The sequence below is a fragment of the Paroedura picta genome, chromosome 3 (assembly GCF_049243985.1).
Source record: "Paroedura picta isolate Pp20150507F chromosome 3, Ppicta_v3.0, whole genome shotgun sequence".
Lineage (NCBI taxonomy): Eukaryota > Metazoa > Chordata > Lepidosauria > Squamata > Gekkonidae > Paroedura > Paroedura picta.
The window spans coordinates 17420217-17444059 of NC_135371.1; the positions used below are offsets into that span (position 1 = coordinate 17420217).

Consider the following 23843-nt stretch of genomic DNA (forward strand, 5'->3'; position numbering starts at 1 on the left):
AATATTCTTCTGATCAGCAGGTGCATAACTCTTCCAGCTATGGTCATTAGCTGCATTCATTTCACACTTAACATCTACATTTGCAAAACATTTTGCCCCAAAATTACTTTTCAGTACAATTTTCAGTTCAATGTTCAATTCTATTTCATAGCTCCAGCTCTGATTGACTATTTTCCTCATGATGACTACTGCAACAAGAACAAGAGTTAAAATGGCAGCGCCTACCCAGGAGTACAGACACCGTCATTGACTCAGATTACCTATTCATTTTGCTTTCATATGTACGACAATTTGCAGCACTTCTAAGCTTAAAGGGAACTCAAGGCTTCAAAAAGCGGCGACATCAGGCTGGGGATTAATAGTTTATTGGGCTTCCATGTACTTGGAAACTATTTCCCTTCCATTGTAAAGCACGCAGCACACGCACTGACCATGCTGCAGATGACTGCCCTTCGCTAATGTTGGTGTGCTCTAGTGTAAGGCATTGAAAGCCTGTTGAAACACATTTTTGTACTCTGGTAAATGGAGCCAGAAAGTAAAGGGCAGAAAAGGGCAGGGAAAGTTACATCTGAATACAAACCGGCGGCTCTGGAAACTATATGCCTCAAGCTGACCACAGATAACAGATTCTGGGTTGACGCTCAAGAATCACGAGTAGAGAAAAGCAGCTGCTAAAACACTCACCCAACTGCTACAGGGGGGGAAACGTGCAGTGTTATAAAGTTCTCATTCTTGTGTAAATCTCCATCTTTTCTTTATCTTGCCTGCGGGCATCGGACACCTTGAGTTGTGTCGCTTTTAAAAATAAATTTCTAGTTCTAATAGTTTTACACAAATGTTTGCAAATGCAATAATGCCCTCTCGCTCGCTCGCTCTCTGTTTAATTCTATCCTCATCTGTAAGATACAGAAGGGCCAGGGGGTAGTCTTAGTGATTCTAGAACCCTGGGTAAAAGTCCAGAATGGAGCCCCAGAATCACTGCCTTCCACCCCGGCCAAGTAAGGGGCTGCACTTGTCCCGTGTGAGGTGAGTAGGAGCCATCACCAGAAACTATCTGCCTGAGTCTCAGATAGGGAAGGCATTTATTTATTTATTTGTATTTACATAGCGCCTTTCCCTGTGGAACATGGGAGAACATGGAACAATACAGCGTAACTCAGTAACAATGTAAAAAAAAAAGACAGTAACCATGAGTGGCGGCACAGGAGTCTGTGCTTTTTCTTCTCTTCCCCTCCATCAGGGAACAGTGCTGTGAGCATTCAGGCCCCATAGGACTATGGGTAATTGTCCCTGCCACTGAGAAGGAATGCCAAGGTGCCAAAACAAGTAGGTCTTCAACCTTCACTTTGATGGCAAGTGCAGTTCTGTATTCATACTGGAGATGGCACAAAATGTAATTAAACTGTCCAAGTCTTTACAGATCCTTTTTGTAAGTTTGCAGTTGTCGTTATCATCCTTTTTTTTAAAGGTCCTTTCCTTGTAACGCTTTCAGATGTCTCCTTCCTGATCAGTATCACCATCTGGAATCATCTACCCCTTTTTTATGTACATACCATTGGCCATCCAATTTACCATATTAACATCCCTACCCACAAGGATTACGTTGGGGACCAGATATGAGAACTCAGTATCCTCAGAGAATTTTGGTACCAATTCCTTTTTAAGCCCATAATTCTGAAAGGAGAATTCCCTTCAGCTTATGTTAACTGTGTAGCACATCCTCAGGAATGAGCCAGTGAATAAAAATACATTCCAGCTACAGAAACTGTGTTTTGTCACTGAAGAATTTCTAAACCAGTTTTATTGTTTAAAGTTCTGCAATGTTTTCTTACAGCGGCACACTGAACCACAGTATATTAAAAATAGTCACCTCCTGCTAATATGTCATTATATGTGAACAAAATTTGAGTTCAATGGCATCTAAATGTCAGCTTGATCCGAACAATGAACCATCTAGGGATCAGGGGGAGAGTGTTTCTTCAAACCTGAGGAAACCTGAGTGCAAAATGTTTGTCGCAGGGATGTGTGGAAGTACCCTCAAGTTAAAAAAACTAACCAACAAACCACTGTTGAGTTGGCACAGATAACTGAAGATCCATGAATATTATTTATTTCAATTATAGCCTGTCTTTCTCCACAAAAGTGAATCACAGCAGCTTCCACCCTTCTCCTTGCTTCCATTTTAGCCTCACAATAACCCTCTGAGGTAGGCTAAGGGAGAGTACATGATTGACCTAGGGTCATCCAGCAAGCTCCCATAGCAGAGTAGGGATTTGAACCTGGGTTTTCCAAATTCTAATCCAACATCCTAACCACTATACTATATCAATTCTCTATCAGTTATGAAAGTGAGGACTGCAATTTCCATGTTTTAATTCATTATTTATTTCAAATACACACACACCTCTATGAAAGAGATCAAGCTGGTTTAAAACAACACAAATTGGTAAACTGTACGATGGGTGTTACGAACTGATTCACAAGCCAAAATGTGTCATTTTCTTTGAATTTAAACTATTTACTAAATCCAGAAGAGCCTCTTGTGGCGCAGAGTGGTAAGGCAGCCGTTTGAAAGCTTTGCCCATGAGGCTGGGAGTTCGATCCCAGCAGCCGGCTCAAGGTTGACTCAGCCTTCCATCCTTCCGAGGTCGGTAAAATGAGTACCCAGCTTGCTGGGGGGTAAACGGTCATGACTGGGGAAGGCACTGGCAAACCACCCCGTATTGAGTCTGCCAAGAAAACGCTGGAGGGCGTCACCCCAAGGGTCAGACATGACTCGGTGCTTGCACAGGGGATACCTTTACCTTTACTTACTAAATCCAGGTTTAGTGGAATGACGACTTGTTTAGCCAAGTTTGTGGTATCAGTGCCAGATGATTTAGGAAAATGTAATTCTGCAAAATAGCTTTTAATTTGTTCAGTATAGGCAAGGTCCTATAATGAGTATAAATGGGCACAGTGTTCAACTAATGAATCTCTTCCAGAACCCGGCTTATTTATAACGAAGAATGTGGCTATTTGTGCTTCTAATTAATTTTGCTGGCTTCTCTTCTTTAGCTTACTGGCAGCTATCCATTCCATTTTGTTCTTATTTCCATAAGGTTACCTGCTTCAGAAGGACAATCTGTCTCGTCATGCTGGCAAGTGTGAGGCAGACACACTTGTCCATATTTTTCCTGTGCTAATAAAGTAGTAAGCAAATCCATTGGTTTTTGGATTATAATAATAAGCAAATCCATTGGTTTTTGGAGAGGAGCTCAAGATTTTATGCCAGACCATACGATCCCCACAGAGATGACACACACATCTTGGGTATTTGGGACTTGAGACAGTCCCTTCTCGCTGCCTGTAACAGTTTTAGGCAGACAGCAGAAGAAAATAGTTCTATACTACTTACTCTGCACTGAGGATAAAATCCCTAATCCTGAATTTCTCTCTCAGGTCCTCAAATGCGGCACACAGAAAACAAAAATAAAAACATAATGAAGTCTGAGTCCAGTGGCACCTTTAAGACTGAGAAAGTTTAATGCTGGGCATAAGTTTAAATCTGCATGCACACTTCTTCAGAAACAATGAAGAAAAATGTGCATGCAGACCCAGAATTAAACTTCCTTGGTCTTACAGGTGTCACTGGATTCAAACTTTGTTGTGTTGCTTCAGACTCCCCACCTGAGACCAAATGCAACATTAAGGCAATGGCCAACAGCCATTCCCCATAGAATATATGCCTGAGATTTGTATACCATATGCACATACCTTCAATATAGCTAAATGAATACAGTTGCCCCTTCTGTGCTGCTGTTCTTAATGTCCTGAATGTTTATTTGTTACAAGCTTCTTCCCCACGTTCAGAACCTTTTTCTTGTAGGGATTTCCCTTCATGACATGCATTCAGCCTCAGCCCAGGCTGCTTTCTGGGGTGGACTGGTCTGGTGGCGGCGGCAGATCCAGCATTACTGAATAACCTTCCGAACAAGGTGAGATGGACCTGTACGCTGTCCACCTTCTGCAAACATTCTTTTATATTAACATTTTTCTGTTAATTTTGAAACACCGTTTTGAGGGGAAAGTTGCATAGTTGTGTTTTTTTGGCTTTTTTGTTTTAGCTTAATTGTAGCTACCAGTAGGGTATTTTTTTTGGGGGGGGGGGGGATAACTCATCATGACACTTTCAATGGGAAAGACATTATACAGATATTTTAATAAATTAGTGGAGGCACTTATGTGCACAGAAAATATTAGCTAACTGCTGAGTGATGCTAGAAGTATTGTAAAGATCATCTTGAGGCTGTACATTTAGCTGTAAATAATTTTTTAAAAAATCAAAGTTGTTAAAGGGTGGCAAATAGAGGTCGGCATCTGGCTAAACTGAGATGAAAAAAATACCTGAAAACTACTTTACAGGTATTTTCCAGGTATTATTTAAGCTGATTATAGATTCATTGATCTGATCAGCTACTAGTACAGCTGACCCAAATAAAACCCTAATTTGCCCAGCTTTTATTTTGGCATTTTCCATTATACCTATCAGTTGGGGTGGCGGGAGCTGATCCTCTCCGATCTGTGTGTCCTCTCCGGTCTCATGCAGAGTCCTTACCTCTGCATGCAGATCCTGGAAACAGCTTCTGTGGTGTGAGGGTTTAAAGCAGGGGTAGTCAACCTGTGGTCCTCCAGATGTCCATGGACTACAATTCCCATGAGCCCCTGCCAGCAAACGCACTCCCAGTCATTTTTGCGTTAAGTGGGAGAGACCTCTCCCTGCCCGATACAGATCCTCCAAGACATGTTCAACTGCTGGGTGCTTTAAATCAGCTGTCCCCAACCCCCCAGTCCGGAGACCGGGACCAGATCGTGTATCAGTCAGTACCGGGCTGCGGCTCCTCCTTGTCCTCCTCCCCAGCTGCTGCCTCCTGGCCTATTCTGACTCCGATATACATAGAAGCATACAGCACATACATCTTAATTACAGCATCTGTTTGGTCACAGCTTTTTTAACTGCTTGAATATCCGAAAACACCGAGGACAAAGAGGCAAAACGCATGTCAAGAATAACCGATGAGCTAATGTGAACACTTTGCAACTGCTTATCTATCCAGGAGCTTCTTCATTACACAAAAACAAATGTGCATTTAATTGGGTACAGAAGTTGCATTGACTATTTGTTCCGACGCACAAAGACTTCCAGAAGCTGAGTGGGCTTTGGGTCGTGGGCCGCTGTTCTAAGCATGCAATTACAATTTCCACCCCTTCCAAATGGCGACTGCTTGTGTAATTACATGTCCAAATCGAGTTCACACATTTGCAAATATCATTTACTGGGATTTCTTTCCCCAGCCCTCTTTTTTTTTTTTTTTTTTTGCAGATCTTCATGTTCCACCCCTACGCACTAAAGCACTGACAAACGGTCTTGATTGCAGTTTTGTTTTCATGTCACTTTGGTGTTAAAATGACAGAGCGGAAAAAAGAAGAAATAAAACAGCGCCAATGAGATAGCCAATAATTGCATATGCACTCACTTTTTAGCGGTCTGCCATAACTGTGCTCTCTGTGAGCATCCCGTTACTATTTAACCCCTTCCTCCCCTAGCTTTGTTATTGCTTCTCATCAAATGTACTCAAATTTCTCTCTGCCCAAGCGTGGTCCACCTTTAATTTCAAATTTTGTCAGGATAACTTTACACCTGTGCTACAAGAATCATCTCACACACTGACAAACAAAACGTTAAACAGCTGCAGTAATAAGCTTTACTTCTTAGCAATGAAGGAACACTAAGAAATCATTGTAGCAATCTAATTAAAAGCCTTCCTTTCATCCATGTACTAATTGACAGTTTCCTTTACTAATTACATTCATAGTAGGGATAATCAAAATTAACTTTCAAAAGAGAAATGGTGATGCCTGTATAACATTTTCCAATGGTTTCTGATTTAACATCCTTCATAGCACTAAATGTTCCATGGGGAGACTCTGCATGCTGCTAACACGTGAGAATTGCTAACCACCAAACTGAAGCTTAACAGAAGATATTTGCATCAAACAAATGAAAAGGATCAAGTATACTCATCTGAGCATGGCAGAAATCTAGGCAGAGATTAGTTAAACAGAACATGGAGGTGTGGCAAAGCAGCTCAAGTGCCAGTGGTTGGTCCACCACTACAGTCACATATGTCCTGGTAACATCCAGACAGGATTACTGCAGAGCGCTCTATGTAGGATCCCATTGAAGGAGGTCGAGAAACTTGATACATAATATAGCAGCCAGAATATTGAATGGAACTACAGTATTTGCTGGCGTATAAGACTACTTTCCCCCCCTGAAAAACATGCCTCCAAGTGGGGGGGGGGGTCGTCTTATACGCTGGGTGCACTTCAGTTGGGATAGACATAGCTGCCCATAGTGGCCCATATTTTGAGTGGAAATGTTGGGGGGTCATCTTATATGCCCAGTCGTCTTATACGCCGGCAAATACGGTATGTTAATGTAAACATTTAAGTTCATACTCTGGCTCACAGTGTCTTCCTAAGTCCAGTTCAAAATGCTGCCTTTGACTCTTAAAGCCCCCAAGATCTTGTATCCAATGTACCTCAAAGCCCACATTAACCCACATGAATCCACGTGGGGAACCCTTTCTCAATTGTTTTTTTTTAATCTTTGAGAAACATCTGAAACATTCTTCAGGCTTCAAGAAATCCCAGAAGTGGCTCGATCATGCAGAATATGGTTGGGAAGCAGAGCTGTGTACATGCCAATTTGAGGCCCCTTCCCCTACCCACCCCCTCCAGGCCCATCATCGGCCATTTTGTGAGGAGGCGGGCAGGTCGACATGATCATATATATTCATATCACTTGAAAGATCAGCTGTTTGGTGTGCTCTCTTTCCCCACCAACCACCCTTTCTTCAAACTTTCCAAATCATGGCTGAATCACATTTCGGATACTGCTGATTCAGCAGGTTGAAAATACAGAGATGGGTGATTCAGCTCAGTTAGGTCTGTAAAGTACCCCAATCCGCATCGATTCGGGTCATTTTTAGCTTATTTATTTATTATTTATTATTATATTTATATACCGCCCTCCCCGAGGGCTCAGGGCGGTTTACAGAAAACAGGGAAGGATACAATTAACACATGGTAACAGCAGTAATATTATAACAATAGTAACTTAACAGAATCATTACAATAACACCATAAAATGGAAATTGTGAGAGCCTCAGCTCAACTCTTACTGGACCCTGTGGGCAACCAATTAGTGTTGGTCATGGGGGGGGGGGAAGCTTGAGGGAAGCGGTGGTTTGGTCGACCTCAACCAAATACCTGGCGGAGGAGCTCCCTTTTGCGCACCCTGTAGAACTTTTTAGGTTCTGTTATCTGAACTAAATCACCCATCTCTAATTTTGACCACTCAATGCATGTTGATTTTGAAAAGACCACTTAATTACAAACACAACATGGCAAGAAAACTGTCAATGAATCTCTACACAAAGAGATTTGTTCAGGGGATAATACTTCTGAAGAGGGACTTCTTTTACAGTTTCCAATTAGACCTCTTTTGCATGGGGAACATACCAAAGAAAAGAAACACCACTCTTTACCTGGAAGACTTTCTAACACAGAAGTGGGAGGAGATGGGGAGAAGGAAGGGATAAAGTCTTTGTGGTATAAGATGAAAAGTGCTTAAAAGACATGGCAAAGGTTGATTCCTTTGTACCTGGCCTCACGTGACAACTCTTTCACTTACTTACTTGTTGGAAGGCAATATCACAATATTACTTGTGGAACAATGGAGGTAAAGGGCACTTAATATCTAACCTTTTGTGTTTCAATCTCCTTTTCTTTTGCTTGCTTTTAAGAGGTATTTTATTTTGCTTCCCTTCTCAAAACTTAGCTTACCACTCGTGCTATTTTACCATGGCAACTAGTAAAAATCACTACCTTTTTGCCCCAGATTTTAGCCTAATTAGAGAGTTCTTTCCAAGATGCTATTAAATAGTTTCTTTAGATGCACTATGTAACCTTCTCTCTCTAGTAAAAGGACTCTGTTGCCAAGAAGAACAAAGCAAGGAACATTTTTTCCAAGGGAGTTCAAATGCTGCAATATGCTATCTGTGCAAATTACTGTTCAACAACAATCTGTAAGCTGGTTCTAACAGGACTCTGATACAGTTCCTCATTTCAAACATATGCATTAATAGAATAATGACAGAAGTCATTCCATACATTTCATAATGTATTTAAGAACCAGTACTTAAGCATAAGAGAAGTTCTAACACTTTAACTGGACGTCTGTGAACTGCGATCTATGAAGCGCATGTACATGGGCCGCTTTTCAAGTATCTGCCAGACTATTTTATCTTTGCAACTATTTACTTCCCTACTTTTCCAAAGCTTAGGGTCAACTTCCAAAGCATAAAAAAAGTAAAAGCAACTGGACTTCCGTTCTGCTGTATGTTTTTGTGCCCTTCCCTACCTGCTAGTATAGATGGCCAGAGGCTTCTGTAAGCGGAAGAGGAACGGATATTGGGGAGCATCTTGCCAGCTGCACACAGTCTCAGCTGTGTTTCTTTCCTTCCCTTCTGTTTGCAGGTACCAGGGCTGGATATGGCCAGAGGCATGAACCCTAACTCAGAGTCTCTGCCTTCAAATGAGCCAGACTCTGCATCTACAGCAAGAATTAAATATAGTTTGTTGTTTTTTTTGTTTTATATAAATCCATCCATACATATATAGTAGTCTCCTTCGGTTATGACACACTTTGGTCTCCAGAAAGGAAAGAGGAATAGTAAGTTAGCACAGGTAGCATTTTGCAGCCAGTTTGGTGTAGTGGTTAGGAGTGCAGACATTTAATCTGGCGAGCCGGGTTCGATTCTGCAATCCCCCACATGCAGCCAGCTGGGTGACCTTGGGCTCGCCACGGCACTGATAAAACTGTTCTGACCGAGCAGGAATATCAGGGCTCTCTCAGCCTCACCCACCTCACAAGGTGTCTGTTGTGGGGAGAAGAAAGGGAAGGCGACTGTAAGTTGCTTTGAGACTCCTTTGGGTAGAGAAAAGCAGCATATAAAAACTAACTCTTCTTCTTCTAAATATCTCAGTGAAAGAAAACCAAATAATAAAAAGTAGCAGGTGACACTCTACAGACATAACAACAAGTAATCAGAAGTAGAAGTGTGACATTTTTCACCACTAAAAGTGCAACAATTTTAACACACTCAAACAGGAGAGCCTGAAATGGGGCCAGAGAAAGTTAAAGTTTGCAGGAAAAGTCCAATAAATTCCATCCAAGTAATAGAGATGGGTAAAGAGAAAACATTAATCTTCTTTAAAAGCACATTCTAATTGAAGAAAGCCTAATTTTTCAGCAAGGTTTGCGCTGCTGCTGTTAATTCAACAATAAATTATATCACACTTGCCAAGCACGACAACCTATATGTGTTCATCTGGCATGTTCTCTTTATAATTGCTTTGGTACTTCAGTGAAAGGGGATAAAGGTATTTTATTTGATGAATATTTTCAAATGGCTGTTTTTACCTTCTTCCAAATAAAGATTTACAAAATATTTTTAAAACCAGTTCCAAGACCCTGCATTTAATCCCTACACTGAAAACAAATTTCTTGGTCCAGTTCTCTACTCAACTATACCAGGCAGGTTCACTGTCAGAAGTCAAACATTGATTCATGACTTTCTTCAGGAGAGGGAAAGGTACGATCAAGCTCGAGTCTGGCACCCTGGATCATTTAGCTAGCTTGACAGTAGGTTCTTACACACACACCCCTTCAGATGTTGTGAGAAAGGAAAATGATTTGAAAAGCCACTGAGTCCCCAATCATGGAGAAGAGCAAGATATAAATAAAAAGCAAGGTCCTGACACGTTAATGGGTATGTCCATTTCATTAGTTGTTGAAGAGACGTCCTCCTGTTTGGACAGGTTTTCAGCCCCTAAATTGGGCCTTAACATGAAATACCCACAAAAATTTGACTTGTGGCTGCTTCTCCCTGTTGTACTTTCTTCTTTGCTGCCTTGAGTGGTCCACCAAAGCTGCCTGCAAAATATCTCAGCCCTTTATATAGTATGGTGGAAAGAGCATAAGTAGTGTGAGAGACATTCCTCAGATCAAATATTAACTCAGTCATATTCCCCAGACATTAAGCTAGCCCCTCTCCCTGATTTAGCCAGGTTAATAGCACTATAGCACTAGCCTTTGTTGCAAGACAGCTTTGCTGATACAAAGTGTGCAATATGATTTGAGAAGTTTGGGCTAAGAGCTTTACACTAACCCTCAACCCAGCCCCCCAGTGATGCTTATTCAAGAAATTCGCCATGCAATCTCTGCAGGATTCCCCTCATGTCTGCACCTCTGAGATGAGTGTTCTGACATTTAGCTTCAAATAAAAAAGACTGAAATTCCACAAACAGGAGATTGCAATTGTTGTATTGTAGATAATGGGATTATCAAGAGGTTTAATGGGGTCTTTGAACCAAACCTGAGATCCCAGATTCCCCACCACCTTTTTCTTTACATGTTCACAGATGCATTTTTGCACACATATGCATAGTGTGATCAGTTTTAAATTTAATCTCTATTAGGTTAGCTATTCACACTCCTTTTTCATGCATTCTGTGGTGCTACAAATACACAGTTCTCCACTTAATTCTCACAACATCCTTATGAGGGTAGGTTGGCCGGTGAGATTGTGATGGACATCTGGCAAGCTTCTACGGCTCAACTGGGGACCCAAGTCCTATCATTCCAGTTCCATACCAGCCCACCTTCTTTTTCCCCCTGTTATTCCGGCACAAAGCAAGATGCCTCAAAAACTCTTTTTACACTGTGATCTGTATAGCTTCAACAACAACAAAAAAATCTAAGAAGTCTTCTACATTTTTGCTGCTGAACTGTGTCTGGAAACATGTGGATGTCACCCAGCTAGCAGTATGTCTAAGATTGTCTAATACTAATTGAACTTCTCACAAGAAAGCAATTCAAGTAAACTCCAAACCAGGAAAGAAAATCTTTATTGAAGACGAGTTATGCCTATTTCAGAAGCCCTTGAAACAAAACAATCCAACGTACTAATTCAATCCAATCGTTTCAAGAATCTTATCAGTAATAAAAAATTTTAAACCCTCTATTGCTTTTGGCTGCAAGAAAAAATACGACCCCAGCCAATCTAACGAAGTGTACACAGAGCTCTGCCTTTCGCTAAAAGCTCAAATACTACTATATCAGCTAAATCAGAGAACTAGGGTGAAGGGGTGAGTGCAATTCAACCCCTGCTCTTAGGTTTTTAACCATTAAAGAAGGGCGACCTATGTCTGGAGCACAGAACTGTTTGCACAGCGTAAGATGGCATGCACCATTCCATTCCAACTTCGTATATGCATACAGAATACTGTTTCCACGCACTTATATGCCCCTTACCTGGATTGGGACAAGTCCACCTGCTCAAGTCACCCAATTTTCAGTCCTGTATTCTTGACAATTATTTGATAAAAATCATAATAGGTCATACGATTGGTATGGTGAAATCCACTAAGGAATGAAGTTTCCAAATTTAGAGATTAGGAACTTGGATTTCATAATCTATACACTTTGCTTTCTCCCCCTTACTTTTATTTTATTATTCAGGCTTTGGGGACTGCTCAATGAAGGGCAATGCTTAGACTGAGGATGCCACCCAGCGTTCACTTGGCCTTTTATGAGGGGATTCCAGGTGCGAAGGAATCTCGTAGTATGACAGATGTAAAACAACTAAGGAAGGGGTTCATTTCAGGGAAATGTGTGTTGGTTGTTTTTTGTTGTCCTTTTTTTCTCCCACCCCCTCCGTGCTGGAGAGATGAGGCTTAAGGGCGTGTGACAGTTACAAAGCAGGTTTCTTGATTGACTGATTCAGACTTTAACACGTGACAGAATGGTTTTAACTGTTTTGACAGGAAAGACACCCAAACCCTACTTAACTATCCAAAGGCCCAAATGGATTCTCAGCGGACCTCCTTGTTGTTCTCCCGGCAAAATCCAGCAACCCTCAATTCTGTCAGTTGACCAGAGCAAAATTGTCAAACTCCTCCCTTTATCTTCTATTTTCAACATCCCAATCTGCTACTTGAAAGTTACTGGCTGAGGGTTCTGGAGGGTGGAGCTTGAAGCTGCCTATCATAGTGACCTTATAAAAGTCTCCGTCAGCTGAATCCACCTAACTGAACAGTTGTGAGCATAAAATGCTATAAATCTTGAGTACCATTACCCTGAGAGACCCATTGAGAAGGGAGTATAATACAAATATGAGAGACATGTTTTCCCTTTTCCTGTAATGCGTTTCCCAGCTTGCCGTATTCAGACAGAACTGGGGTAAAATTTTACAGCTATAGGAAAACCACCCAGATTTGACCGTGTCCATCCACAGCCCATTTCATTAGATTTTTCAGACCTGGCATGCTCCTTTGACTTCAAAATGCAATTACACCCCTTGTTTTTTTTTTTTTTTCACTACCTGTGTATTGTTACTTTACCTTGCAGATTGCTTTTCTGATTCTCCCACCTGCTTTATTTAACAAAGGATTTTTAAAAATACCACAATAAAATAAAACTGTGACCACTGATTTCACTTTCTCGGATCTGAGCAAGACCTAGATGTGATTCGTGACTCGTCAGCTGAAGACCAACACTCTAAATATCCTTTGGGTTCCCTGCCAACTCATTGTTTACATTTCCACTTCAGCTGGAAAATGTTCTGTATGTCAGCCTAACCCAACCCTTAACTACTGACAGCCTGCTTAGATGAAAAATCTTTTACAGCAGTGTACAGGAAATGCATCTGAGAATGGCATGAAGACCAGAAAGCTAGCAGTACGGCCCTGGGATGGCAGATGGCTGTTCATTTGGAAATTAGCAGCCTAGACTAATGGTATTGCATTTCAAGCAGGGAACTTGCCTGCCCACTTCAAAAAGATCTTTACCATAGTACACACTTTCTGGTAATTACTTAAAAACAATCTCAGATGTGATCCTCAAATTAAATCAAAAATCCAGTCATAAAATCAGACATAAAGACCGTAAAGGCTATCAATATAATACTTCACAGGCACACCCGCTATACTGTTTGCAATAACATTTGTTAGAAATTAGTTTCTAACTCTTAGAAGTTGGAAAGAAAACTGACTGCACCATATGCTCAAGTCACAGTCCCTGTGGTTGAAAAATGACCCACTATCTCTTGTAGGGAAAACAAGCAACTGAGCAATGGGGGAAAGAGGAGGAGACCTGCTGGTGTATAGTATGGCTGATTCTTGTTACTGAAGTATTTGCATGACTTATTTGCTAATCTGTGTTTAGCTGCCAGAGCATTCTTTAACACAAGTATTTCAACAGTTTACCCCTCTGCACCAGAAAACAGAAGTCAAGATCATGGCATATGAAAGTATGACCGGCATCAGGAATCAACAAACATGAATCCTTTCCCATTTCATCATCCACCAAACCACTGAAGCTCCAGCACCTGCCTTTACCGCGCAGCAATATCAGGGCTCTCTCAGCCTCACCTCCCTCACATGGGCCCATTATGCAGGGCCGCCGAAACTGCGATTTCACATGGAAAACGCGGAGGGGGAAGATGCGAAGCACACCGATTATGCACGGGAGGGGGCGTGACGGCAGCAAAACCCAGAGTAACCGATTATGCACGTGGCGATCCCGGCGCCGCTTCTGGTTGCGCCCCGGTCACCCGGAAGCTGCGCTTTCTTCCGTGTTTCACTGACACGGCTTTTTCGGCGGCATGCACCGAATCTGCGGCCGGTTGCAGCCGGCTCCGTGCGTTATCGGTGATTTTGGTCACCGCCATGCCACCCCGAATGTGCGTTATTCCCCCCGTGCATAATGGGCAATGGTGTCTGTTGTGGGGAGAAGAAAGGGAAAGCGAATGTATGCCACAATGACCAACTACCTTACTATTATTTGTGTAGAAGGAAAGCCTGTTTAAGTTATATATTCTCCTGCTGATGCTGGGCTTCTGTTTCTGGTATGTTTGAAAATGCTTCCCTTAACCAAGGTCTTTTCCACTCAAATCAATGCCCTGATAATGAAATGTGACAATATGGAAACACCACTGCCACAACTCATCGAGGCATCTCTATGCATACTTGCAGGACCTCTGTATTTGCAGAATTCCATCTACCACAGACAACAGCAAGAATGTCTGTAGATCCACACAGCTCAAATGCACAGTCAATAAACCTTAGCTCAAATAGCCAAGCAAGCTCCCAGCTTCTATTTCCATGAAAATCACAGACAGAATATCCCATTTAAGAACGCTGTATATTCTTTATTTATGATGATGAGAATCTTGCATGACAAGCAACAGGTAGCAGCAAATTAGAAGATTTAAAGCTTAGCTACTGCAGGGAATGATGGATGGCCCAGAAGAATTCCTAGTTGGTTGATCCAATCAGGCACAGGACAGAACGTTAAAAAAAAAAGAGTAGCCACTTCACAACACAATTCCATCTGTATGCAAAAGGGGGAGAAATACCTTCAGTTTTATCTGCAAGAAAAAGTAGTGACCCATAAAAAAATTATGAGCCATTATTTTAAAATTGCCAAGGACTTTTTGTACGATGCTAATCTGAATACAAAGTGGGTAATGGCATGATTGGGATATTATCATTCTGCCAATGATAACAGGGAGATAAAAGCTTTTTTTCTTTTCTTTTTTTGGACCATCCCAAAGTGTTACTTCATAACATGTATTAACACTATTTAGGCCTTACTGGAGCACTGCATGCCTGACAGAATGGATGAGATCCTAATGACACTGGAATGTAAAAAGATGCTTAAGTTCCTGCTAAGGCTGCTCAAATAGGGTCACAGGACAAGAACTAGCTCTGGGCAAACGCTCAGCAGATCCTTCCCAGCTCACTCAAATCCCCAAATTTCTTCCCCCAGTCAAATACAGATGAGTCTGCTAAATATATAAACCTGGAAGAAGAGATGCCTGCATGAGACTCTAGTAACACTAAGCACCCTTACTTATTCTAATCCCTCACAAGTTATTGTCCTGCTCTAAGATTCATTACAACCCACTTAAGGGTACCTGGAACAAGTATCACTTAAATTAATGGGAGTTTGAGATGGTTTTAAAACGTGATACAGAATCTCATGTAAGTCGGATATGAACAGAGAAACTTGGATGGCAAGTCATACAACTCCATATGTAGCAAGAGACAGACAGAAAGACATTCATTAGTTATCTGAACAGCAGGAGGCCCCCAAGGCTGGAAGGCAAACTGTTCTGTAATATTTTCAGTGTCTTGGAGGAGTTCTAGAATACACCAATTAATCAGGGCTGACTTTTTAATTTCCTATGACATATTGTAATAAATAAGAATATTAAAGGGAGTAAAATCCATCTGGTGTGCAGAGGTCATGATTTAATTAGGATTTATATATATCAGAAATTAAAGTGAGAGCGCAAGAAATGCCTGAAAGTAACAGAAAACTTTGATTAGATCCTGACTGCTATTAATAATGATTTCCTCTCCTACTTCCCCCCAATGTTTTGATAACTTAATTATCCTGGAGCAAACCAGAACCAGACATGGTTCATTTCAATTTTCAGCTTGTCCCACTGCAAAAGTTCAATATAAGTTGAAAGGCTTTTGTGTAAAGCTTTCATATAAAACCAGATTATCAACTTGACAGGTGTCCTGCACCCTTGTTCAAGACCTGGGACTCAATCTCAGCCCTAAAGCAGCGTCATTGCTGAACTAGCTCTCCAATCCATGTCCTTGGAATCTCACTCAAAACATACAAAAGGGTTTCCATGGATTGGGTTGGAATAGAGAAGGGAGTGAAGCCATTAATAAATATTATCATGGGGTGCAAACAGTATCCAAAGAACTGGTGCCCCAGCAGTGGGTGGGTGTGATTTCTTGCAGAAAAAGAACTCTTGGGATTGGTTAGTGTGGGACACAATGAGACCCACTCACGTAGTGAAAAAGGTTTTTTAACTGCTCTGGCACAAGCTTTCCTTCAACCAAAGGAAATCACATGTCTATCATTATGGGGACTGTGCAAAACAGAACTATTCAGGAGGGCAATTTTTATAAAGGGATTAGAGCTGCAATATAATGGAATACCTCAGGATGTCATTTCTATAAGGGATATATTGTCACCTGCTGCAATTTTTATTATACGCACTGCCTCTCTTACAACAATTTCTTCTATCATTGTAACCCTCTCCCCTTCTTCATTATGGTATAATACAGTTTTTGGTGCCTTAGACAGCTTTTTTTTAAATTGTATTTATGGGCTGATTTTGTTGCCTGATTAAATTCAATATTCTGCAATCCACCTTGAGTCTTAGGGAGAAAGTAAGTCTAGAAGTGATTAACAACAGACTGGGTGGTTCACCAGAAAAACAGACATCCAGACATAGAAACCCAACCCAAATTCAGATCAGTTTCTATTTTTTGTTATTACTGATCCCTATGTGAAAGTGGAGTAAGGGGACTGAGGGGCAAATTCTATAACTGAACAGCAGACTGCAAGATATGAGAGGCATTTCTTTCTCCCAGAAAAGAAAGTTGTCCTTATACAGAAGTGCTATGAGAAGAGCTGCCCAGCTTTCCCTAAAGTGAAATTACTTGCTCTTTGCTGGAGCTAAATCTTGTCATAAGGAAAGGAGAACACAGGTTGTCCATACTGGAAAAGAAAAACCAATTTTTCCTGAATTGTTTTTTTTAACTATACTTTTACAAAGGTTGTATCCTATCTTTTTGCCCTAACACAGTTACTGAGGCGGCTTTCTGCTGAGAAGTCTTTTCAGGTACCAACCAGCAACAGGTGGTGGTGGTGGTGGTGGGGAAATTCTGACAATGTCTGATTTGAAAATGTGAGCTTCCCCCATAAGACAAAGATGTGCTTTTAAAAAAAAGACTTCCCCCCCCCCCCCCGCCGCCAATGAGCTTTCCTATTGATTCCAATACTTCACTAATGGAAAACCAGATCCTGAGTCAATTTTGTACAAGAGGAAAAAGAGAAAAGTAATGCAAGACAGAAAATAATGGAAAATTAACATGACTAATCACAAGAAATATTTCCTGTCAAAGCAAACAGCGTAAAAGGCAACAGACCGACAGGCTACATTCACATAAGTAGATGTGTTCCCCACCTGCTGCCACAAGCACTGGTTCAAAGCTGTAAGAAATGTACCACTGTAGCTAGTATTTACTGCCACATTACAATGGAAAATGAAACATCAAGAAAAAGCCTCAGAGCATCAGTCCCTCTATATTTAAACATAAAGGAGGAATTTAACCCACAGAAATCTCACAAAGGAGAGGAGTGTGGGGAAATTGACATTAAACATTACTTTCATCTGTTCTATACTTAACATCATTTTTATCAGGGGATAATGATTCAACATTAAGCTGTCTGCTCCCACAGACAAGATTCTCAGAACACTCAAGAGGGGACCAGGACTAGCGTGACTCTTGTGTCTAAGCTATACAAATAAAAAAATTAAGACGATACGGCATGATTATAAGCTGCGACGAGATCCTTGACCTTTAGAGCTTTACTAAAAAGGTCCAACTCATCCTGTCCCACTTGTATCTGGAAATGATTTAAAGCACTTTAAACTTGATAAAGTGACGTGCATTTTAACCAAGTACTTCATTAACAACCCGGAGCTGAACTTGATAAGAATGACTACAAAGCTTCAGCAAAGTCTTCCAGGGCAAAGCTAGCAACTTTCTTTCCCACTGGACACAACAGATGGGATAAGCATCTGGTCCTTCTTCAGTACAGAGAGCCCAAAAAATACTGCCCAGCTACGAGCAAATTGTATGCATTCCTAGGGGTGTGCTATTCCCCCCTGCCCCCAGTATTTTTTGATTCTGGTCTATTATTTAAAAATTTAGGATCTCCCCCCCCCCCCCAAAAAAAAAAAAAACAAAAACCAAAAAACCACCAGATCCCAATACCAGTAGAGTATTTGGACCTGGAATGTTTAGAAAATCCTTTTTTTCCCCCAGGTACAACAGACTTGAACAGAAAAACACTGAGAGGAAAAAAGCACCAGGAAAGCCACCAAGAACAGCTGAATGGCCGCTAGGGTTCTTTTGGACAGTTCCTTTAAACCAAAATGCCCAAATCACCAACACGTTTGTCCCTGCAAAGCGTAAGGCCTGTGGGGGGCATAGGGCGTCAGGCGGTTCCTCAAGTATGTGGATCCCAGACCGCGGAGGGCCTTAAAAAATCCAATGCATCTAGCAAACTCCTGAGAATGCCATCCATGCTATCTTCTTAAGGACAAGTTGCTGCTTTCCACTTGGCTTTCAAATATTTTCACTCATATACACAGTACAGCAGCATACTTTGGGACCTGGCCGAGCGCCTAACAGGCAGTCATGGAAGCAGAAGGCCGCCAGAAACTTTAAAGCTCTTCAGCAAACACAAATGGTATTGCAGTAAACTAGAAAAAGCATGTAACCTGCCTTTCTGAGAATCCCTGAGAAGACAGGCTTGTCAGAGAGAGAGAGTCTTCACTTATTCAGCGGTCTAGGAGATTTCTTTACCAAGCTGGATAGAAAGGTTTATGAGAACAGATTTTGTCTTTACGCTATTACAGCCGTCTGGCAGTAGTAGCTGCCATAATAAGCATCATGAAAACTAGGGGAGGTGAGGATTATAAAGCTGCAAGACTAAAGCTTTCAAATTTTCAGTACTTTCCATATAACGATGAAATGAATGTTTCCCTATCAGTATTGACAAAGAAAGGGAACATAGTCCAAAGAAGTTCGAAAGACATGAGTGTGTTACTGTGTGCAAGACAATTCATACTGGTAATTTGCAAGATCACAGAATCACGGTTTTACCCACCATGCTGTAGCAAACTGCTGCCAGGAAGTTGCATGAACATAGATTACCTTCCTCTTGTGATTAATTTCCACATATATGGTTAAGGAATTCATTATTCATGCAAACGCAAACATCACCCAGGATTGCCAGCAGACCCCGAGGGGGCATCTCATGAAGCTTAATGTGTAGAAATGAGTAGCTGAAGCTTTTTATGGCATGGAGATTGCCTGTTAAATAACAACCCATTAAATATCTAGTAATGGTGCAAGATATTTCCTTCTGCAGACAGTTGGCCACCCTAATATCATGACAGGACTTGTTTCATGAACACAAACGCTTTTTAAAAATTGAGTATAAATCCAAGGAAATCTCATTCCAACACGGCACAAGCTGACACAAGCAAAATCTGCAAATCTGTACCACTATATATTTCTGGTAAGATCTTGGATGAGGAGCATGTCACATGGCTTAAGTGCCACTCAGCACTTAATACCCAGTCAGGGCGGCTGTCCTGCCTGAGTGCTTCCTCCTCCAACCGGCTTGCTTGTCTGTCCAGCGGCCAGCCAATCGCCTTACATCCCCTAACTCTGACCACCCTCTCCTCCTTCCACTTCCCTCTGAGGCTTGGAGGCTGCACATCCCTGCCGTGTGAGAGCTGTCCCTGCCGGGGAGTTCCATAACAGCTGCTTGCAGCCTTTCCAGGTCCTGGGGAGGAGGGGGAAGCCGTCCACAGAGTTCTTTGACTCCACCCCCCTAAACTAGCGCCTGTTGTACTCCTGAATGCAACAGGCCTGGCCCTTACTACATAGAATATTTGTCAGTCTAAACACATGCATGCTATATATACCAGTCCATCATTGTACTTGCTTGTGCCTGCTAGGTGAAGGATTTTTTGGTTTCATTTGATATTCCCTCAGTGATCCCTCATTCATGATCAATGTTTTAACTGCGGTTTTTATGTTTTGGATGTATGATAATGATGATTTTAATTGTTTTTATGATGCATCCTTTTTATGGGTTTCAAATGTGGTTTTATGAGGTACATATTAAATTGCTAGTCACCTTGGTAATTCTCGTGAATACAGGAAGGCAGGATATAAATGAAGAGTAAGGTATTACAGCTGCGTTGAGCCCGAATTTTCCTGCAAAACTCATATGAGCTCATATTTGTCCTGGGCTTACCAGATAATCATATCTAAGGTATTCCTGGAACATGATTTTTACAGATATTCCAGAACTACAAAATCAACCAAAACAGACTGCTAATGTTCTATCACACAAGAATAATTAATACAACCCAAAACTTCAACATGAATAAAAGATCTTTGATGTTCTTTAGAACGGTGCTCCCTAACCATCGGTCTGCAGCCCAGTACCGGGCCATGGAGGCCTCGGTACCAGGCTGTAGCGGGGGGGAGGGATGTGCCAGTAGGCACGCCTCCCTCCGGCAGCATGGGCTCACTGCGCCAGGAGCGACTGGCCGCCTCCCGGCGCAGCAAGCACCGCGCTGCAGGGAGGGGGGGAGGAAGGCGTGCCTGCTGGTTTGCAGTCGCTGGCACCCGTGCCTCCCTCTCCCCCTCCAGTCACTGGGCCTCCCTCTCCCCCCCCCCTTGTTCCCAGCCTGAAAAAGAACCAGGAAGATCTTTTGCAAACCAAACCAGCCTGCTCACTGGTTGCTCAGCTGTTTCAGAATTTCTTGAGCAGTCCCATTAAAACTTAAAGAGCATGCATGAGACAGCACAAAAACCAGATCCCTACTGCACAGCTGTTTTTTGCACTTCCTTCTGTAGTCCCAGTTTAAAGGGGCTGCAGAAGAAATCGTGAAACAGCTGCTCTCAGCTGTTTTTGTAGCTTTAAAAGGTTGTGGAAGTTTGTGACAGTAGACCCATCACAAGCCTTGGTTCGCAAACCATGAACAAGAAGAAATTCATGAGGAATTTTGCTTCGTGTTTCAGTTCGAACCCATCCCTAGTGACAAAATTAATGATTTCCAGAACTTCAGGTGCTACTGACTTTAAAAATCACACAAAATTTTCAAGTTATCACCATATTGATTCACCATTAAAACATACTTAACGTTACACATAATTTGTTTTCCAGGGCCCAGGGAAAAAGGATTTTTTTAAAATTGTGATAGTGATCAAGTTAATTACTTCATGCCAATTTGATAAGTCCCTTTTCCTTAATGCAAAAACTGAAACTTACAATTAATTGATACTGGTTAAACAGATCAAGTGTCTAAAGTGCCTGAAATATGATAGGAAGTTCTGTATTATCTTACAGCAATTCAGTAGAGAAGTCTTGCCCCAAAGGCACATAAATCTGAAGGACCAGAAACTGCTGGATCAGTCCAACTAGAAAGAGACAAAGAACTACATTAGAATTCATCACACATAAACAAGCATTTAGAATTTATATCCTACAGATAGAAAGTATTTTCCACGGTTCACACAACATGAAAAGAGGGAGGAAAACCGACAGAAGGAAACCAAATCAAACTAATAAAAAGTGGTACTTTTCCAAACAACCAATTGCTGTCTCAGGTTGGAGGTTTTAGGGAGAGAAAAAAACAATTATTTTATTTACAGTTTTTCATTATGTTGACAGCGTGCACAACAATAGTACGTTCTACAAGGACACATAAAAATCAATCTAAAGATTCACAGGCATGTTCCCGCAAAAGTACATGGTAATTGCTCACAGAGATGACAAATTTAAACTTTATTTGAACCACTTAAGCAATCCATCACACAACTGAATCCAAATTTGGACAGATATGGCCAACTGAGGATTTGATCTAATCTAGATGTTTAAAACAGAAATAGCAGTTTAGAGAAGTAGAGAGCAAATCTTTCTCAAAGTAAGTGTTCCGCAAAAAAGCCATAATTGTTTTGAGGAATCATGGCAATATAGGCCTATCCCGTATGGGTGTTTTCGCTCACTCACTGTGCATGCCCACTGGGATTTCTTTTTCATTCTGCATTAATTTTCCCCCCTTTAATGCTCAGTATGCTTTCCAGTTAGGGTGTCCAAAAAATTCCGACAGTATTTTTTTTTATTTGGATATACTGGACCCAAGAAACATCAGAATAGCCCAATAACAGTATGCCTCAGAGGCATAGCTTGAAGTCTGAGTCAGAGATCTCAGATCCCTTAATGCCTTAACTCCAACTATTTAATGGTCCTGGCAAGAAGGTGGCAGGGAGGGACATTGAAGGACCGGTGGGAAAGACCACATCGCTGACAGCCATGGAGAAAAAGAAATAAGAAGAGGGGGACATGGTTGAAACAGACCAAGAGTAGGGTGCAGAGACCAGGGGGGGATTGGAATGCATGCAGGCAGAAGCAGGGAGATTAGAAGCCATGACAGGGACTGCCAGAGGACTGCCAGAGGGAAAGAGTTGCAATTTGTGGACAAGCCATGAGAAAGAGAAACAGTGCCTACAGAAAAGGAGCAGCAAGAAACTGATGCAACAAAGGAGAATGTGGGAGAATATGAGTCTGATAGAAGGCCCTAAGAAGGTTCAGAAACCAGAGTACAGTGGCAGAAGTGGCAGGGAAGGTTAAAAAAGTAAACAAAAAGTGGGGGGAAAGGAAGGGCACATGCTTGGGACAGAGCTTGATCAGGCAGGAAGGTCCACTGAAAGCAGTGTAAGGCTCAAATTGCTGCAAACCATTTTGGAGAAGCAAAAGGGAGAGTTTGAATGGCTGCCAGCCATTTAAACAGAACAGCTGATGCCTGGCAGCCATTTCAGTCACGTGTTTTGCTTCCCCTCATTTGCAAGTGGGGGTAGCCAGACAGCTGGTCAATATATTTGAATATGCCCGAATAAAGGACAGAAAATTTGGCTTTTTAAGACTGTGGTCAACTTAAGACACACCAAGAATTATCTAGCAAAGACCGCCCCATACGTTCCATAAAACTTGAATAAACTTATTTTTATACTTTGGCTTAAAATATGTAAGAACTACTGGACATGATAAAGATACAAATGCAGAAATCACAATGTAACTACAATTCTCGACAAATCAAAGGCAATAGTCATTCAAATTAGGCTGCTTCTAATAAAGTAACTGCAATAAGTCTTAGTAATTAAGAGTCCTCAATTGAAGCCTAAGCACTTTGTTTTAACCCTCCAAACAATTCAGAGTTCCATCTCTCATAAAAGATACATTAAATATTTAGAGATCTGAAAATTATGCCACAGGAATATAAAATTAATCAATTCCACAAGCATTTGTGCGGCGGTAGCATACTTTAAAATGCATCATTTCTCATATTGGCAATGTTTGGAAAGTTAATTTGTAATTAAAAATATAGCCTAAAATATACTGGAACATTCCCTTTAACCAAACACATTGTATAGTATCAAAGAACAAGACTGATAAATATAAATGCAAAACATTTTGAGCGACATTCAGCATTTCCAGTGTTTCTAAGAGCTTTGTTTAAAGTAACTCAACATCCCCACTGAAGATTGGCCTGTAATACAAATCCACAAAGTCATCGTTACAATAATAAACATTTCAGAATTATTTTTCCCTCCCTACAAAATAAGCCCAGAAGTACAACAGGTTAAAATACGAGAGGAAAGGGAAGAGAACACAATTTTAACCTTCAAATTTTCAAGCTGTAAACCTGAATATTTCCAGGATTAAGCAGATTTCCGCAAATATTTCAAGGAACACCCCTACATGGTTGCTTCCACATGACTATGCCAGATACCTCCTGGCAACTTGCAGGAGGGGTGGGAGTCAGGAAGAAATTACCTAGAGTATGAGGTTGCCTAGTCCTCATAGCAAATCACTTACAAAACACTCCCTACGTGATTGGCCCGCAAACTGCACTCTGCTAATGAGTGCTAATCTGCGTGCAGACAACTCAGTCCCTACCTGATTACACCCCCTGGTGTGCTGCCAATAGGGAAAGAGTACTCTACTAATGAGGGCCTATCAGTTCAAACTGCACTCTGCCACTGAGGGCCAA

At 41.5% G+C, this 23843-nt stretch overlaps 1 protein-coding gene across 10 annotated transcripts in view; it reads right to left on the reverse strand.

Moving 5' to 3' along the window:
• CFAP20DC (CFAP20 domain containing) overlaps positions 1-23843 on the reverse strand; it is a 196953-nt gene that overhangs the window by 152339 nt on the left and 20771 nt on the right. For all 10 annotated transcript variants that reach the window (XM_077324990.1, XM_077324992.1, XM_077324986.1 and 7 more), the window contains exon 5: positions 21138-21210. In XM_077324990.1, coding sequence (XP_077181105.1) covers positions 21138-21210 — 73 coding nt within the window. The remainder of the gene's footprint in view (positions 1-21137; positions 21211-23843) is intronic.